General features: G+C 41.3%; 1 protein-coding gene across 7 annotated transcripts in view; it reads left to right on the forward strand.

Moving 5' to 3' along the window:
• The window catches only part of nectin1b (nectin cell adhesion molecule 1b), a 336,486-nt gene that overhangs the window by 223,066 nt on the left and 96,386 nt on the right, over nucleotides 1-17,034 (forward strand). For all 7 annotated transcript variants that reach the window (XM_061719802.1, XM_061719796.1, XM_061719799.1 and 4 more), the window contains one exon: nucleotides 8,211-8,312. In XM_061719802.1, coding sequence (XP_061575786.1) covers nucleotides 8,211-8,312 — 102 coding nt within the window. The remainder of the gene's footprint in view (nucleotides 1-8,210; nucleotides 8,313-17,034) is intronic.

Here is a 17,034-nt window from a genome sequence, read left to right on the forward strand (position 1 = left end):
GAAACCTTCTTCGTTGGAACAAATGTTACCACCGCCTAATTTCAGGCGGCATTTTGATCTCAGCTCTCTCAGCGCGACGGTTCGAGTAGTCAAAACTTCACCTTTTTGATGTGGGGAAAAGTTCACGGCGATAAATATGTATTGACTGCATATTCAGCAGCTACCGTCGAGAGGAAGGGAGAAGTGGATCAAACAACATCTGGCAGCCTTTTGATCCTTTTAAATTGAGTTGCACAGCAGCGCGAAGTGAAAAAAGCATCGTAGAAATGCTGTTTTATGAATGTGACATTTTATGTTGAGAACTTCATTGTTCTGGGTTTCTTTGATTTCATTAAAGTACTTTTATTTCTTGCTATTTCAGGATTCAGACAATGACTTAATGACGGTTTTGGGCTCCTTTTTTCTCTTATTTGCATTAAGAATTTCCATTAACCCCTTCCTGCCGTGAAACGCCTGTTGTGAGCCTTCGGCTTGAAAAACTCTTAAAAGGCACTCTGCTGTCAGAAGTTTCAGACTCAGCAGGCTGATTACGACGGGACTTGATGGATCCATTATAGTAGTGTGCTGTGGGGAAAGTGAAAGACTGACAACCTTTTTGGGAAAAAAAAGGAAATTGTAGGCCCCTCTGTGGATATATTGTTGTTTTTTTTACAGCAAAGATGAAACGAGTGGAGCTTTGATTCTACAGTGACGAGCCATAGATATTCATCTGAACCCTCGTCGACTCTGAAGTTCAGAAACAGCGATAACAGCAGTCGTCATTAAGGCTTTCATCTTTTAAATGTACTTTTTTGTTGCGTTTAGTGTGTCACAAGTCCCGTTGTGTTGAGATCCACATCGTGCGATGTTAATAAAAGGTACAACAAACCTGGCTGGGTCCTTTCAGGTAATCTGGCTTCCTCTCACACTCCAGAAACATGGATCACTGTTTGAATGATTATTCTATACTGCCCGTACAAGTGTGCGTGGTTGTGCGTCTGTATGTGACCCTGAGATGGAGGTGACACCTTGAGGACAGCTGATCCTTAATAGGTTTAAGTGGGTATCGTTGATAGATGATGGATGGATGAATGCACTTATACGGAACATGAAAAAGAAAAAAACACACAGCATATGTCTCTGCATAGCTCTACAACAGGATTATGGTATTACAGTAGTTAGTACCCTACACATTTTCAATATTGCACTCTAAGGCTGCAACTAACGACTATTCTATTAAGTCTATTGAAATGATTAGTTGACTAATCGGATTATGAATCTCATAATTAGTATAAATGGCTCTTTGACGCTTTTATATTTTGCATGAAGTTGTTTAAATTATGTGCTAACTTATAATAAAAGACAAGATAGACAGACACAAAAATAGCTGTACTCTATTGCGCAAGTAAAACTCTCAGCAGAGATAAGAAGGAAGAAGATGCCTCACTCTGTGGAATGTTTTTTCTTCCCGACAAAAGTTGACAATTAAATTTGTTGGTGACTATTTTTATTATCGACTTTTGTTGACAACGTCAACTAATCGTCGCAACCCTGTTGCGCTCCATGTGTCAAGAATATGCCATAGGCGGTGTTCGGTGTGAATAAAGACAGCTTTGTTCTAGCAACCACAGCGATATTGGCTAAGTGTGCTAGCTGCTTCGGTATGATCTAGGGCAGTGGTCCCTGCAACTGCTATTGCAGGGGGGGCGCGGCGAGGTTGGAAGGTAGATTCATTTAAAAAAAAAAATAATAATAATAATTTTTTTTTAAGATTTTTTATTTCTTTAAGATTTTGCCTTCAACACATATGTGCAGTGAGAGAGAGACAGGAAATAGGGGGAAGAGAGAAGGGGAATGACATGAAGTAATGGTCTGGCCAGCAGGAATCTAACCAGGACCTGCTGCTTCAGGTCCCACAACTACCCGGTGCTACTGGAAGGAAGATGCATGTGGCAGTTTCTCACCTGCAACCCCGGTTTGAGAGGATCTGTAACATGAAACAAGCCCACCCCACTCACTGAAAAGGTGTGGGGATTAAAGCTGACATTTTTGCAGAGCAATTGTTGACATTTTGATTATTTGTTTAGCTGTTGCTGCTGTTTTTCAAAAATATGTTGAAAGTAATGCATACTGTATTGTACAGTAAAAAGGAAAAAAAGAAATGTGTTGCACACATGAAGCAAGCCCACCCACATCACTGAAAAGATGTGGGGATTAAAGGTGTAATTTTTGTAGAGCAAATGTTCAGATTTTGGCTCCTGTTTGTTGTTTCAATCTCTGTGAGCTGGGGCCTGTACTACGAAGCGGGATTTGGGGTTAGCGAGGTAACTTCAGGTTTAACCCTGGGTTTTCAGGACTACGACGGTGGTTCACTTCTTACCGGGGCACATCGCCATGGTAACTTATGCTGAACAGCTAACCTGCTCCGGAGCAGGTTATGTTCGAGATACAGATCGCCGGGTGTAAAAGCACCGCCCACTGACCAATCAGCTCTCTTGGAAAATGACATGCCCTTTCGAAGAGAATCCAGTGGAGCTCGGCGGATCGTGAGAGGATCCCTCCGATCTTCTTCTTGTCATTTTTTTTTCTGTTTGCTGCAAGTAATGTCAATGCTATTTCATTGTGCTTTTGTATACTGATATCATCCTAAAACAGAGAGTGATAGAAACACTAAAGCCTTGTACTTGTTGTATTTCTAAGATATGAAAGTGAGCCTACTTACCGCTTTGAATTATGTTTTTATATTTATTTTTTATTTGCTCCCATGTGCGTACCTCGGAAGTCGGAACTCGGAACTGGGAATGGAGCAGCGACGCGGCTGCATCAACCCCAAAATAACGCCGTTTTAAATTGTACAAACACGATATTGGTATCGTTGGAAAGGGAAAAATGTCCTCTTAATTTTGGGGGGGCTGAGATCAAATTATGGGGGGCTTCAGCCCGTTTTTTTATTTGTAGTGAGAACATAATCCACAGCAACCGACACAAATCCATTCATGTGTATGTGCTCCGCTGCAGCTGCCCTCATCGCCGCTTGATGCTTTTCTGATTCGTTTTGAAGAATCATGCAACTCTTCCTTCTTTTTTAAAAAAGACAGTAAATTCAACTGTCTTTTTGACATGTTTGCGTTGCTCGCTGCTGGCTCCCCAGATCCAGCAAAGTTCCAAAGTTTTTTTGGTCGGGGGCGTGGTTTGCTGGCCCATCTTTTCATTGCATCAACAAATCTCCGACTCTTTCAAATGATGTTAAATCTTTATAAACAACATGAAATGCTTGGGATTTGTTCTGTAAATGAATTTATGCATATTATTATTTTTTATACATTAAAAAAAACTTTTTTATATTATTATTGTTTTATATATACGAGAGGTGCCGGATCTGCCCAAATAAGTCCCGGAACGCAGGGAGGCCAAAATCGAGAGGTGCCGGATCTTGTTCCGGCAGGATCCGGCACAAATTAACCCCTATATCCCTATGAATTTACGCATTTATACAGTCAGCGATCTTTTGCCAGCTGTCTTTCCTGCATTTTGCAGCTGCAACTGTGTTGCTTTTTGCCTGTATTATATGCCTATACTCATCATATTTCCGTAAAATTATTGTTTGCTCTTCGCTACTGAAATAAGCGGCTCTGACAGCGGACTTCTCCATGCTTGCGATTGGTCATTGGCTGAAAACACCGCCCCTTTTATGTGCACGCGCTCATATCCAGATTGGAGAAAGCTGGGTCGATCTACCGAGTTGATAACCACCGTCGTGTGACCGCTTAGCGTGATTGCAATTGTCCCGCTTAGTGAATCTGGATAAGGAAAAGATATCCTGGATATGTTGAACTTGCTTCGTAGTACAGGCCCCAGGTCAGATTGAAAATCTATTTTTACAGAGATGGACAGTTTTTTCGCACATATGTTCAATATATGAAATAAATTGCAGTCGCATTTGAATGCAAAAGATGGCCTGGCAAAAAAAGTTTGGGAACCACTGATCTAGGGCACTGGTTTCAACCCTGATCCAACCCTGGTCCTGCATGTTTTCGATGTTTCCCTGCTTCAGCACGCCCTGACACAACAGACAGGTGCAGCCCTTGATGCCAAGCTGATAACAATCATTAACTAGAATCAGATGTGTTGATGCAGCGAATCATCTAAAACATGCAGGGCCGTAGATCTAGAGGACCAGGGTCGAAGACCAATCATCTAGGGTTTCTTTTGGCTTTTGGGTTTAGTTAACTTCCTGTTTTATTTTGAAAACCTGTATCCTTGTGTTTTTAGTTTCTTGTTTTTCTTCCCTGGTTGTTTTATATCTTTGTCCCGTTGGCCCCTGTGAGTGTATCTGTTTGTTTACAGTCCTCACTCGTGGTCTCCTACATTACGGCCCTTGCCCCACAACCCTGAACACGGTTATTCACACCGATGCAGTTGATGATGCTGCTGCAACTTGCATCATCCATGTGATTTCTCATGGCTGCAACAGCATATTTGACGCTCTGCCTTTGTCCATCTTACCATCAAATATCCGGTTAACTGAATATTCAGCTCCATCCCTAAAAAGCTGTGCATGAAAGTTTTAATTCTCACGGAAAAGGAAAAACAGAAAATATATTTTTCTTGACGAAAACGCACGTATAAGGAAAAGGATAAACAAAATATATATCCATCCATCCATTATCTATACCCGCTTTATCCTTTGCAGGGTCTCAGGGGGTCTGCTGGAGCCTATCCCAGCTCATTACAGGTGAGAGGCAGGGGTTACACCCTGGACAGATCACCAGTCCATCGCAGGGCCACATATATACGACCCACGCAAGCACGGGGAGAACATGCAAACTCCACACAGAGTCGGGCTTGGGAGTTGAACCGGGGACCTTCTTGCTGTGAGGCAAGAGTGCTAACCACTAAGCCACCGTGCTGCCCCAAAAAGTATATATTTCTGCTTTTATTTTTAATTATGTAGGTTTTGGTCTCTCATAGAATGTTTTTTATACCCAACGGTTTCATTTGTTGCAAAACGTATGATTATTAAAAAGCAGAGAGAGCCATGTATAAGATTGGTAAGTCTTGCATTCATACACAGGCAGTTTCTGGAGCCCTGAAAGTTTAATATTTTGATTGTTTACTGTGAAAATGTTGTGAGATGAACCAACATAGCAGGTATAGATTCTCGACTGAGACTCAATTATTGCAGCATCTATGTGGAGCAGGATAGTTTCCATCTTCTGTTGGATTTTAAATGTGTGTCATCATATTACCATCACCATCCATAGGATATCCATCAATATCCTACATCCGTGTTATCCTGTGCAGGGTCAGGGGGGTGTGCTGGAGCCTATCCCAGCTCATTACAGGCGAGAGGCCGGGGTCCACCCTGGACAGGTCTTCAGTCTATCACAGGTTGATATATAGACAACCATGAATGCTCGCTCTCACACCTACAGGCAATTTAGAATCATCCATCAACCTACAGTAGCGTGCATGTTTTTGGACTGTGTGACAGAGCGCCGTCACGAGGAGCACGGCCCATATATCAAACACAGCAATAAAAGTTGGAGGTACATAATAACGTCGGACTTCAGCGAAAGATTAATGGGTGCACACAAAGCACCAAGCAAAAATGAAGACGTCACTTACTTTTTTGTGTCCGGGTGTTGCCGCTTCAGCCGGCTGACACGAGCGGTTAGTCGCCCGTCAGTTAAAACTACAGGGGAGGTGACATCACGGTCACCGGACCCGGATACTTCCTGCCTCACGTTTATTTTGTTTATTGCATTTATTTTTTGACTGTATAGACTTTTGTGCTGATGACATTGGAATGATAACAATTGAAGGTAAATTATATGGTTTTAATATTATTTATTGTAGCAGGGTGGATGCTACGGGGGCCCGCCCGAAGGATGGAGAGACACGGAGTTTCGTGCAGACCCTTTATTTCACCAGTTTCACCAACACACACACGTGCAGAAGCACATCAGCAGCTTCTCAGGCAGCAGCTCCATCTGCCCCTTTGCTGCTGTCCAGCTCTGCCTTATGAAGGCTGACAGGGTGGAGAGGCTGATTGGGCCCACCTGTGCCCTAATCAGCCTGAGTGGCTGCAGCTCCTCCACCCTGCCACATTTATAAAATGGCATAGTTTGAAAAATCATGTTTATTGATAAATGGTTGCCAGTAGAGACTGTAGGAGGAATGGAGTCTGAGTAGAGGTATAGTGGTTGTGAAAGTATTAAAGGGAAAGTTCTTTTTTTTACAACCTGGACCTTATTTCTGGCATTTTTTATGGTCGTATACTCACCCAGAGGTGTTTGGTGTCATTTGGAGTCCTTCGGAAGATATTAGGAGTTTTTTGCGAGCCGCTTCTCCATATAACGGTAGTGAACGGGGCACCGCCGGACACAGACGATGCAGCGTCTAAATAACACATGATTGCCGCGAAACTCTTCATTTCTTTTATGAATCACTAGATCTGCTTCCAGGACCTGTTGTAACATTGCAGGGCTTTGTGTGTAATAAATAAATCAGTTTGTAAACAAGACCTCTGAACTCATGACGTCATCTCTGTGCGCGCACTCTGTCCTCCGTTCAGTGAGCTCTTCAGCCGTATACTCTGGCTCAAAACGGTAAGGACGTCCATCATATTCAAAGTCGTCGTCCACAACCTCAGAATTTGACAAATATTCAGACATGTTTCAAATAACTATCAGTAAACTAACAGTAGCGAACTCCAGCTGTACACAGAGCTGTGTCTGCGATGCGCGCACAGAGATGACGTCATGAGTTCAGAGGTCTTGTTTACAAACTGATTTATTTGTTACACACACAGCCCCGGATGTAGACAACAGGTCCTGGAAGCAGATCTAGTGATTCATAAAAGAAATGAACGAGTTTCACGGCAATCCTGTGTTATTTAGACGCTGCATCGTCTGTGTCCGGCGGTGCCCTATGCGCTACCGTTATAAGGAGAAGCGACTCGCAAAAAAACTCCTAATATCTTCCGAAGGACTCCAAATTACACCAAACACCTCTGGGTGAGTATACAACCATAAAAAATGCCAGAAATAAGGTCCAGGTTGTAAAAAACCGAACTTTCCCTTTAAGAATTGAATTATTGACATGTTTGAATAAGGGTTACAGATTACAGATGAATGGACTATCACCCTGAGAGTGAATACTCTTACATACGTACATATCTGTAAATAGTGTTTTGTTTTGTTTGTTTTTTTGGGTTGTTTTGCAGTGCTGAGCACGAGGGTGGGAGCAGGGACATAACAAAACCACCACCAACAATAAATCTGCTTGCCATCATTTTTATTGCACCACACAAACCCCGTCACAGACTGTGGGAGGAAGCTGGAGTGCCCGGAGGGAACCCACGCAAGCACGTCATTATGGTCATTTATTGAATATTTCAAACAGTTTACATCACAGAACACATTGTTTTAAATTAAAAAGGTTATATTTCAGTTTCATGCTAAAATTAACTGCCTAGCCATAATATGATTTATTAATAATAATAAAAATAATAATAATGATAGTAGTAATAATAATAATAATAATAATAATAATAGGATACAACAAACAAAGACATTTAAATGAAGGTCACTAAAACTTTAGAAGAAATGTGACAGAAGCTTAATAACTCAATAAGGCGACAGCGCCACCAAAGCTCCGGTTTCAGCTGCACAGATTGGATATTGTCATATTCTTATGTTGCCAGTGAAAATCGTACTCCTAATTGCTTGTTTTTCAAATCAGAATCATAAATGTGCTTCTCTTTGTATGTAGAATGAATATAAAGTGGTTTTTCATGAGCTTCATCTACATATTGAAAAGACTGGCTTTGCCAGGCTGTAATTAATCTGTGACATATCTGTTTACTAATCAAATTTCACCTTCAAGTGTGAAAATAATATCCCCCCAGCTCTCCTCCAGCTTTACAGCTGTTTTTTGTGGTTTCTGCTCAGTTATTTCAGAGGTTTGCGTCATGCACTTGTGTGATATGGAAGTGATTAAATTTGACAAAATAACTTTTGGCATGCATACTTTAGAAGAGCAGCCGAAGTTGAACCAACTGTCAGGACCTGGTCCATGTAAGATTTTGGGTTCAGTCTTGTTTTCTGCTCATTATCACATTTCAAAGACAATGAAATAAAAAAAAAAAAGGCCAAAACTGTCAACGTGACGTTCTGCTGCTGCATTTTAGCTTTAGTCGACGTCATCATCTTTTCTTTTTCTTCCAGGTGGTTCATCTGGACAAGGATGAGGAAATGCAAAAGCTCCCCCTGCAGCCCCCTTATTACGACATGGCGCCCTCCGAGACGATTCCCTTTACAGATAAGCCGGTGAGTACCGACGGCGCAGATTTACAGCGGAGTGAGGCATCATGGGCACCGACCGGCTGAAATGTGTTGTGAATGGGTGACTGTTCCTCCCCATTAAGCTCGGAGGTCTGTTGAGGATTGATGTACGCCGTGCGATATTTACATTCTTGAGTGTTGAGAGTGGAAGTAAATCCTCAGGGTGCTCTGACTAACCCCCTCACTTTATCATCCACATCAACACCTCTCTGCTTCGATGTAATCGTGGTTGGACATCATCCTCTCATTCTCTCTTAGATTATCTTTTGCTCTGACCCCAACTCGCGCCGCCCCCTCTGACCTCCGCTCACCTCTCCTCCGCTACATATAATCCACTGTAATCACTTTTGTGGGTTTTCCTAGAAACCGCGTGCGTGCAGATGAATTCCTGTATGATTGTCTGAAATACATCACACCTCCCGCAAGTTAAATGTTGGATTTTGAGGTATTTGTCTTGTGTCTTTGCCTCTGCAAAGAGATGTGAACCTACTTTATTGACAGAAGATGCTGGAGAACATAAAAAATGTATTTGCTTCAGCTGGAGTCTCAGCTTTTAGATGATGTTTGTGCATGCATGAGCTTGCGCGTTTGTGTGTGTGTGTGTGTGTGTGTGTGTGTGTGTGTGTGTGTGTGTGTATGTGTGTGTGTGTGTGCTGTCTGGGGAAGCAGAAAACTGCAGCGCTGCTTGATTTGACCACCTCCTAGAGACACCAATTGAGGTGAGTGGAACTATTTTCCTTGAATAAGTGTTTTTTTCTCGCAGTACAGGTGATGGTTATGGGGTGTCGAGCATCAGTTCTGACTCCCGGTTGGGAAGGAAAATCCAATTTGCATGCATTAAAATATACGTCAACATAACTTAACTCAATAATTTTTGAAGTTAAATAAATGCACACTTTCAGAACATTAAATAAAAGTAAGAAAAAAAAAAAGGAATACAGTAATCCCTCGCTATAACGCGGTTCACCTTTCATGGTGTCCTGCATTCTGATTGGCTAAACAGTCACTGCGCTTCTTCACTTCCTGTATCAACAACGTTGGTCGCTTAGCAACAAGCTGAGAACGGCCAATGAACTTCAGCGAGCAGCTCAAGAACAGGACCCTTTGATGAATCGTTCATCACAGTTCTCAAATATAATCGATGGTGGAATGTCGTTTTATAAGAATCTTTTTGCCCAGAAGAAAAAAGAGCGACAACAACTACCCATAACTATGTTCTTCTCTCGAAAAAACACACCTGCACCGCGGGCTTTAGAAGAAAAGGACGCTACAGAGCGGAGTCAGGATGCAGCGGCACCGTCGGAAGAGCAGCGAAATACGTGCGAGTCACAATTTGTCCTACTGTACTTATTGTACTTTTCATTTTCTCCCGTTCAAATCCAATTACTCAGGTGGCGGGGGGGCGGTGCTCATCTCTGCAATTTGAACCCTTGTATAATAATTGTAAAAAAAATAAAGGCTGCTACTTCGCGGATTTCACCTATCACGGGTTCTTTTTGGAACGTAACCCCCGTGAAAAACGAGGGATTACTGTACATATTTTTACCCACATTGAAGTACAAGCTGTGTATAGTGCCTTGAGATGACATTTGGCACCATACAAATTGAATTTAAATGATTTTTATTTTTTTTAGCACGGTGGCTTAGTGGTTAGCACTGGTGCCTCACAGCAAGAAAAGTTCCTGGTTCCAATCAGCGAGATTCTTTCTGTGTGGAGTTTTGTGTGTTCTCCCCGTGCTTGTGTGGGTTCCATCTGGGTACTCCGGTTTCCGGTTACCCCAGCTTCCTCTCACAGTCAAAAAACATGCATGTTAAGTTGATTGACAGTTCCAAATTGCACGTAGGTGTGAGTGCGAGCGTGCGTTGTCTGTTTATGTGACCCTGTGTTAGACTGAAGACCTATCCAGGGTGGACCCCGGCCTTTCACCTGTAATTAGCTGGGACGGGCTCCAGCAGACCCCCGTGACCCTGCACAGGATGAAGCGGATATAGAAAATGGAAAGAAGGAAGGAGGATTGATGTTTTTTAATAATTATCTCAAGCTTGTTAAAATTAACTTTATATATTTGCATGGAAATATCTTGCAATTTGTTACACAATAGTTTCAAAAACATGATAAAACACTGAGAACTATGTTGTTTTTCAATTGTGGGCTTTGATTGTAAATTGGTGAATTAACTGTAGAGTTGCAAAGACTTTGTCCTGCCCCAGCATTTGGGGCAGGACAAAGATGTAATAAAACTGTGCACGTCCTTGAGACGATTATCTGACAACTAGCGAGCTGTTAGCTACTTTATCTTCATCACAGAAACGCATCGCCCCTGTCGGCTTCAACTGCCGTAGAAGAAGAACGATTTGATTAGTTTTCTGAAGGGCCGAGTTAAAACGCTGCCGTGTTGCCGGAGGTCTGCACATCAGCTCAGGGAATCAGAACTTTGCTCGGTGGATTGAAGATCCAATTTGATAATTCTGTAGTGGACTGTACAACAACTGGAGCCGGTAGATTTATTCTGCGGAGAGCCGACGACGCGCAGCCAACGCTGAGATTAGAGGGCCGCGCACCATCCGACAGAACCAATGTTTTACAGAGTTGGAGGATGCTAGGTAGGGGGGTAAGACAGGGTTAAGGATGAGGTATATTATTTGATTTTAAAACCTGTGAAAGCAAACTGAACTTTCTGAGTACAGGATGGGAAAACAAAAAAAAGGAAATAGCTTCCAGAAAGCAGACGGTAAATCAGAAGCAGACCTTGGTGAAGGTTGATGGCTTCCTTTTTTTAGGACAGACTAAACTGGTTTGCTCAGACTGAACTATTCTTTGCTGAGGAAATAAAATACATGTTCTCACAAAACACTTTCAAAGTTTCATTGCTCCGTAGGCGCAGATATTACATCATATGAAGGTTTCCATAACTTGGATATATGGATGGTGGACTGTGATCCGGACCACTTTGTAGTCGGCTCAAGCAGAAGCTATAAACCGCTTGATGCTGAACAATCACGAGCAGAAATTTACAGCTTAGCACCTGAGCTCGAAAATAAGCGTTTAATTAGATGTGATGTGACGCCTTCGTTGTGGATCGTGTCCCAAGACATCTACAAATACCACAGCACTGAGAGGACAAGACACAACTCAAGCTGAAAATGACGAGTAAAACATGTGTCTGGTTTCTTTTTCTAAGTGATACGTTTACTTTGGCGTGTACATTTATCTTCGTATAGGACGTTTGCTGTTTCTCTCATCATTTTGGTTTTAAAGGCGTATAAATTATTACATTTTTCACCTCAGTACAAAGGTTTGCTGTGATTTTACTTAAACTGAGAGAAACATTTAAACGGTTATTAAATTTAATCTGGGAACAGTTCAGATGTCGAACTGTCTACGTGCCACGACTTGCTTTTGGAGCAGAGGAGGACTTTAAACCTATTATGTTGGTTTAAATAGACTCATCCGATTTAACTGGGCATTTGCAGCCTGGTCTTGTCTTTAGTCGTCCTTTTTGGATCAGTCACCACTCAGATTTGAGTTAGTGTGAGACCAAAACAGATAACATAAACACAGGCATTTGACAAGTCAAGCAAGCGATGGAAGGAAGTAACAGAAGCTGTTACCTTTTCATCTCGCAAAGGATATGCTACTGTTCAAGACAGTACAAAAATGAGAGGTTCAAACGCCTGCTTAAAGTAGCTGCCCCGCGGTACGAGCTGCTCAGCCGTAAATACTTATCCAATTGCCTGTTTTTATTTAAAGGAGCCATCTGTAAGAAATGTCCAAAACTGGTACTGCAGTCACTTTCAAAATATTGTTGAGCGGCGTGTACCCTCCCCCTCCTCCCCCCGACCAGAGGTTGCCAGGTAGGCTGCAGAATGCAGCAGGAACGTAGGCTGCCATGGCTGCAATAATTAGAGCCGAGCTGGCAACCCGGATGCCGAAACAATACTGACTTGGTGATTGGGAGATAGGTGGAGGGTGGAGCTTCAGAAACAATACTGACTTGGTGATTGGGAGATAGGTGGAGGGTGGAGCTTCAGAAACAATACTGACTTGGTGATTGGGAGATAGGTGGAGGGTGGAGCTTCAGAAACAATACTGACTTGGTGATTGGGAGATAGGTGGAGGGTGGAGCTTCAGAAACAATACTGACTTGGTGATTGGGAGATAGGTGGAGGGTGGAGCTTCAGGCCAAAACAAAAAATGACAACATCAACATCAGTTGAGGGCTGCAACTCCTCTTTTTAAACTGGAATATCCTGGATTGAGTGCTGTTGTCAGTGACATAAGTATTTGAAATAACATGATTTTTAAATGTCTGTTGACATATCAGGGTCATTTTATGATTCGTTTTATTATTGCTCTTACATACAGCTCCTTTAAGATTATGATGAAATCAAAATTGTAATTTTTAAAAAAAATCGTGATATTATATTTTTGCAATATCGCCCACCCCATACTTCATATAAACAGTTACTTTTAGATATTTATTAACATTTTGTACAAAAAAAAATTGGAATTCAGCTATAGCTATATATCTATCTATAGCAAAGAAAAAATATGTTCACCAGACCCAACATGAGCAAGGTTCTGCCATAGGAAAAAGCTCCTCCATGTGCAACTCTGACCCCCCGATGACTTGACAGATCAGGAGGTGATTAAAACTGAAGATGATCAGCATCCATCTCATGAGCGTCAGTGGAATCCCTGCGATGTCGGAGGAGAGCCAAACCAGGAAAGAAAACCATCTCGCTGTGATGGCTTTACGTTTCAGAGCAGGTCCTCCCCTCCGGCTGCGAGACTTAATTCATCACCATGAAAATTGTTTCATTCTCATGACTTGATTATGTATTTATTTATTCATTAGTATATAGGATGTTGTTTTTTGAGAGCAGCATTAACGGGTTGTAATTCTGTTGTTACAGTGCTGGTTGCATAATTAAACTGAGTCTTTAATCTTGAACCTTGAACCATTTATTTATTTCAATTATCTTGCAGGCTCTTAAAAAAGCCCCAGGTTTACAAGTTAATTTGAAACTCTGTTTTAAGACAGCCCCCCCATATACTCCATAGACATCTTTTTGTATAACTTAACTTCTTTTGTTCAGTTCAAGGTTTTTTTATGTTTAAATTTAATATGACATTGATGCATGCTTTTTTTTATGTTGTTTTGAAAGTCATGACGGCAAATCAAAAAGTGAGATCCACGTGTTACGGAGCTAGCGGAGCACCGTTGTTGTGTCTCATTTATTAGCTTGTCGGCCAGGCTGCTTCGAGCGGCTTAGCGGTGGTGATGAATTTTTATAAAAGACACATCAACAAAACTTTAAGAGGCTAACTCATTTACTAATATTCCCTCCCCCCTTTGGTGGATTGATTTTTTTTTTTTTTTTTTTTTCCTGAGCAGTTACTCTGGGATATTAAAAATATCATCTTCAATTGTATGCTCAAAGGGACCAAATGTTTAATTCAGATAATCCATGGGCACCGTGGGCAGATTTTCTCCAGATTTATTTCTTATCTCTGATGCCACTCCACTCAAACTGAAGTTTAAGGCTGTACTTAGGATGAATAGGGTATCATTGAGGTTTCCAAAACACCATTTGTGAGAGGCATGCATTGACTGCTGAGTGTTACTAATGACAATTCTCTTGGGGCAAAACACTGTCTGCCAATTTTGAATGCGATGTGGCTGTAATTTTCCCCCTGATTGCACTCTGGTCATGACAAATATTCCAGATATTTAAATATCCGCTGAGTGCGGACTGTGACTAGTGAGGAAATATGCAACAGGGAGATTGCAAAGTAGATTTAAATTATTAACATAAAATTCAGTAAAACCATCAATCACTTCTGTGCAATTTTTTTTTTTCCTCTGGTGGAAATAAGGTATATTGATGCGGGGGGGGGGGGGGGGGGGTAGGATAGGTGTCATCCCACGGGATTTCTCGTCCACGACTCTTCACCATCCATCTAAGGTGCACACGGAGGATAGCCAGCTTCTCTGTTCACATTTACATACTCATCTCATCATTTTTTACTCTTTCTTGTTGTTTTTGTTTTGTTTTGTATTTTAATCCATTGATTACATTATCAGGTACAGAAGCAGGAAGGTAAAAACTATTGCTGCCTTTATTCAGTGGGGTTCATCTTTGTGACGGTTTTCTAAATCTAACCAAGTGGCTTTGATGCATATACTGTAAAAAAAACAACTATTTATTTAGTTCCGACCTGTTGAATATAACATTAATAATAGTGTTAACAGCAATCTTGTTTTACGCCATGTTTCAGTAAATATGACCGTCAGCCCAACGTTTGCAGAAACAAGAATGCAGCTGTACAAGACGGTAAAGTACAGTTGGTTATATAAAAGAGCGGGTTTAAAGTCTCTTTTCCCCGTAAAAATAAATAGATAATACTGTATAGTCTTAGCCACGAATGGTGTGACGCATGGAAGACGTGAGGTCACGATAACGATACGATACGATATTATAGCAGTATTTTTTTAACAACCTTGCATGAGGAACATATGACTGGAAAAAAATTTCTTTTTTTTTGAAAGACACAAAATACAAAACAATGCTGTGCATTTGCCCTATTGTTACAGTTTGTAATGCTTTATAACTGTTTAAGTTTTAAAGAGAAAGACAGGCCAACCATTTTCCACAAACTGAACTAAAAGTAAATGTCAGGTTTGCATTATGAATCTTCAGTTTCATACAAGTAAAAATATTTTGCCACAAACTGAATAGTTTCTCTCATGTATGATTTGACTTTTTTCTTTTCCAAAAATGTAATAACTAAAATCAAATAAATAAAAGTAAATAAATACATACAATTTTAGATCATAAAAAAGATTGATTCATGCTCACCTTATAAGTGTAAGAGGAGATTTATTTTTGTTAAAAGGTTATTTTGGTAATTCAGGGTTCATTATTTTATAAATATATTCTTTATATTCTGATGTAAATCAGGGACTATAATGACACTAGTCAGTTTATCTGTAGTGATTAGTCTGTTTTAGATTGGGCGGAGTGATACGCCACAGTACGGCACTAGGTGCTGTGTTGATGTTCTAAAATCCTACACTGGTGAACGGACATTAAAGTACACTGGAACTCAGCAGAAGTTGTCCCCGTGTTTATCCTACTCACAACCCGAAAAAGATTTAATTTAATAAGGTAAGGCTTCACTCTACAACAGACTTAAAAGTTCAGAGCTTAAAACCCTGCAAGAGTCCCGTGATCGGGACCGCAAAACGGTACTACTTTCTTCTGAGCGGAGTAAGATTTTGGTCCGCGGGTCGAGGCGCGGTTGGCATGCGCGGTCGGATGCGCGTTACTAGTCAACACAATATATTAATATTAATAACCCAATATCGCGATCGCAATATCGTACACTTTGTCACCTCCACGACACGTATTGTGACGTTTTTGTATCGCGAAATTTCGTGGCACGATATATTGTTACACCCCTATTAGCCACGAATGGTGTGACGCATGGAAGACGATGGGAACACGGCCACCGTATGTCAGTGAAAGTTAGCTGTGGCTGCCAGCTCTTTCGCTCTTTTCAACATTTACAGCAGAATATCTGCTTCCAGATGTTGTCTCGCTGGCAAAATCAGAAAGCTGGGTTTGTCCGATGCTGGGTTGGCGTTAACTGCCGATAACTTCCTTAGCATTTGTAGATGTGATGATGAGGAGGTGATAATGGCTAGCCACTGGCTCTCATGGACGTGAAATCAACAACCTTTTTTTTTTAAACTATGTTTTTTCATGCATATTAGGTTAATTGATGATTCTAAAATTGCCCGTAGGTGTGAGCGTGAGTGTGATTGTGAGCATGGTTTGTGTGTCTATATGTGGCCCTGTGATGGACTGGTGACCTGTCCAGGGTGTAACCCCTGCCTCTCACCTAAAATGAGCTGGGATAGGCTCCAGCAGACCCCCGTGACCCCGCAAGGGATAAAGCGGGTAAGATAATGGATGGATGGATGGATGGATGTTTTTTCAAAACTGGTTAAAACGCAGGATGTTAAATTGGCCATTATTTTGTGTTAGAATTAATCAACAAAGTTGTATTATTCTAATTTCAAAAAATATCATTTTAAAGGAAAACAGAAACATTTTTGCATGATTATTTGTGAGTTAACTATGAAAATCTTTTCATTAATTGCCATTGAAACTTTAATTGATTGACAGCCCTTTTATTATGTATTTTTGAGAGGGTAGAAATTGTATGAACCTCGGGACTGCGGGTGTGGCAGCCACGCCGGTAGCTACAGTAGTGGATGGTAAATAAGCCCAGAGAATAAACAAAGACATAAAAGAAAATCAGTTTATCGCGACAACTTATCAACAGAAGCAAGATAATTTTATTTGGAGAGGAGAGCTTTTGAATGGTTTAGAGCCCTATGGGATCCCACCAACCGCACCGCTGATCGCCTCTGCTACCTCCCCAGACTCCTGGAGTGTTTTCTTATCTTGTTTGTGCTGTGAGTCCATATGCTGCTAAGCAGTTTGGGACTCACAAATATCTTTAGTCCCTCGTGCAATTTACAAACGGATGAGTGCAGGACCTGCAGACCTCAACTCTGACTCGTCTAACGAGTCCACTCAAACAGATGTGGATGTAGTCAGACGCGTCTTTGTCTGTGTGTCTCTTCTGTTTTCAGAATCTTTCACAGCTCGACAACTTAGAACAAATCAAGTC

The sequence above is a fragment of the Cololabis saira genome, chromosome 4 (assembly GCF_033807715.1).
Source record: "Cololabis saira isolate AMF1-May2022 chromosome 4, fColSai1.1, whole genome shotgun sequence".
NCBI lineage: Eukaryota > Metazoa > Chordata > Actinopteri > Beloniformes > Belonidae > Cololabis > Cololabis saira.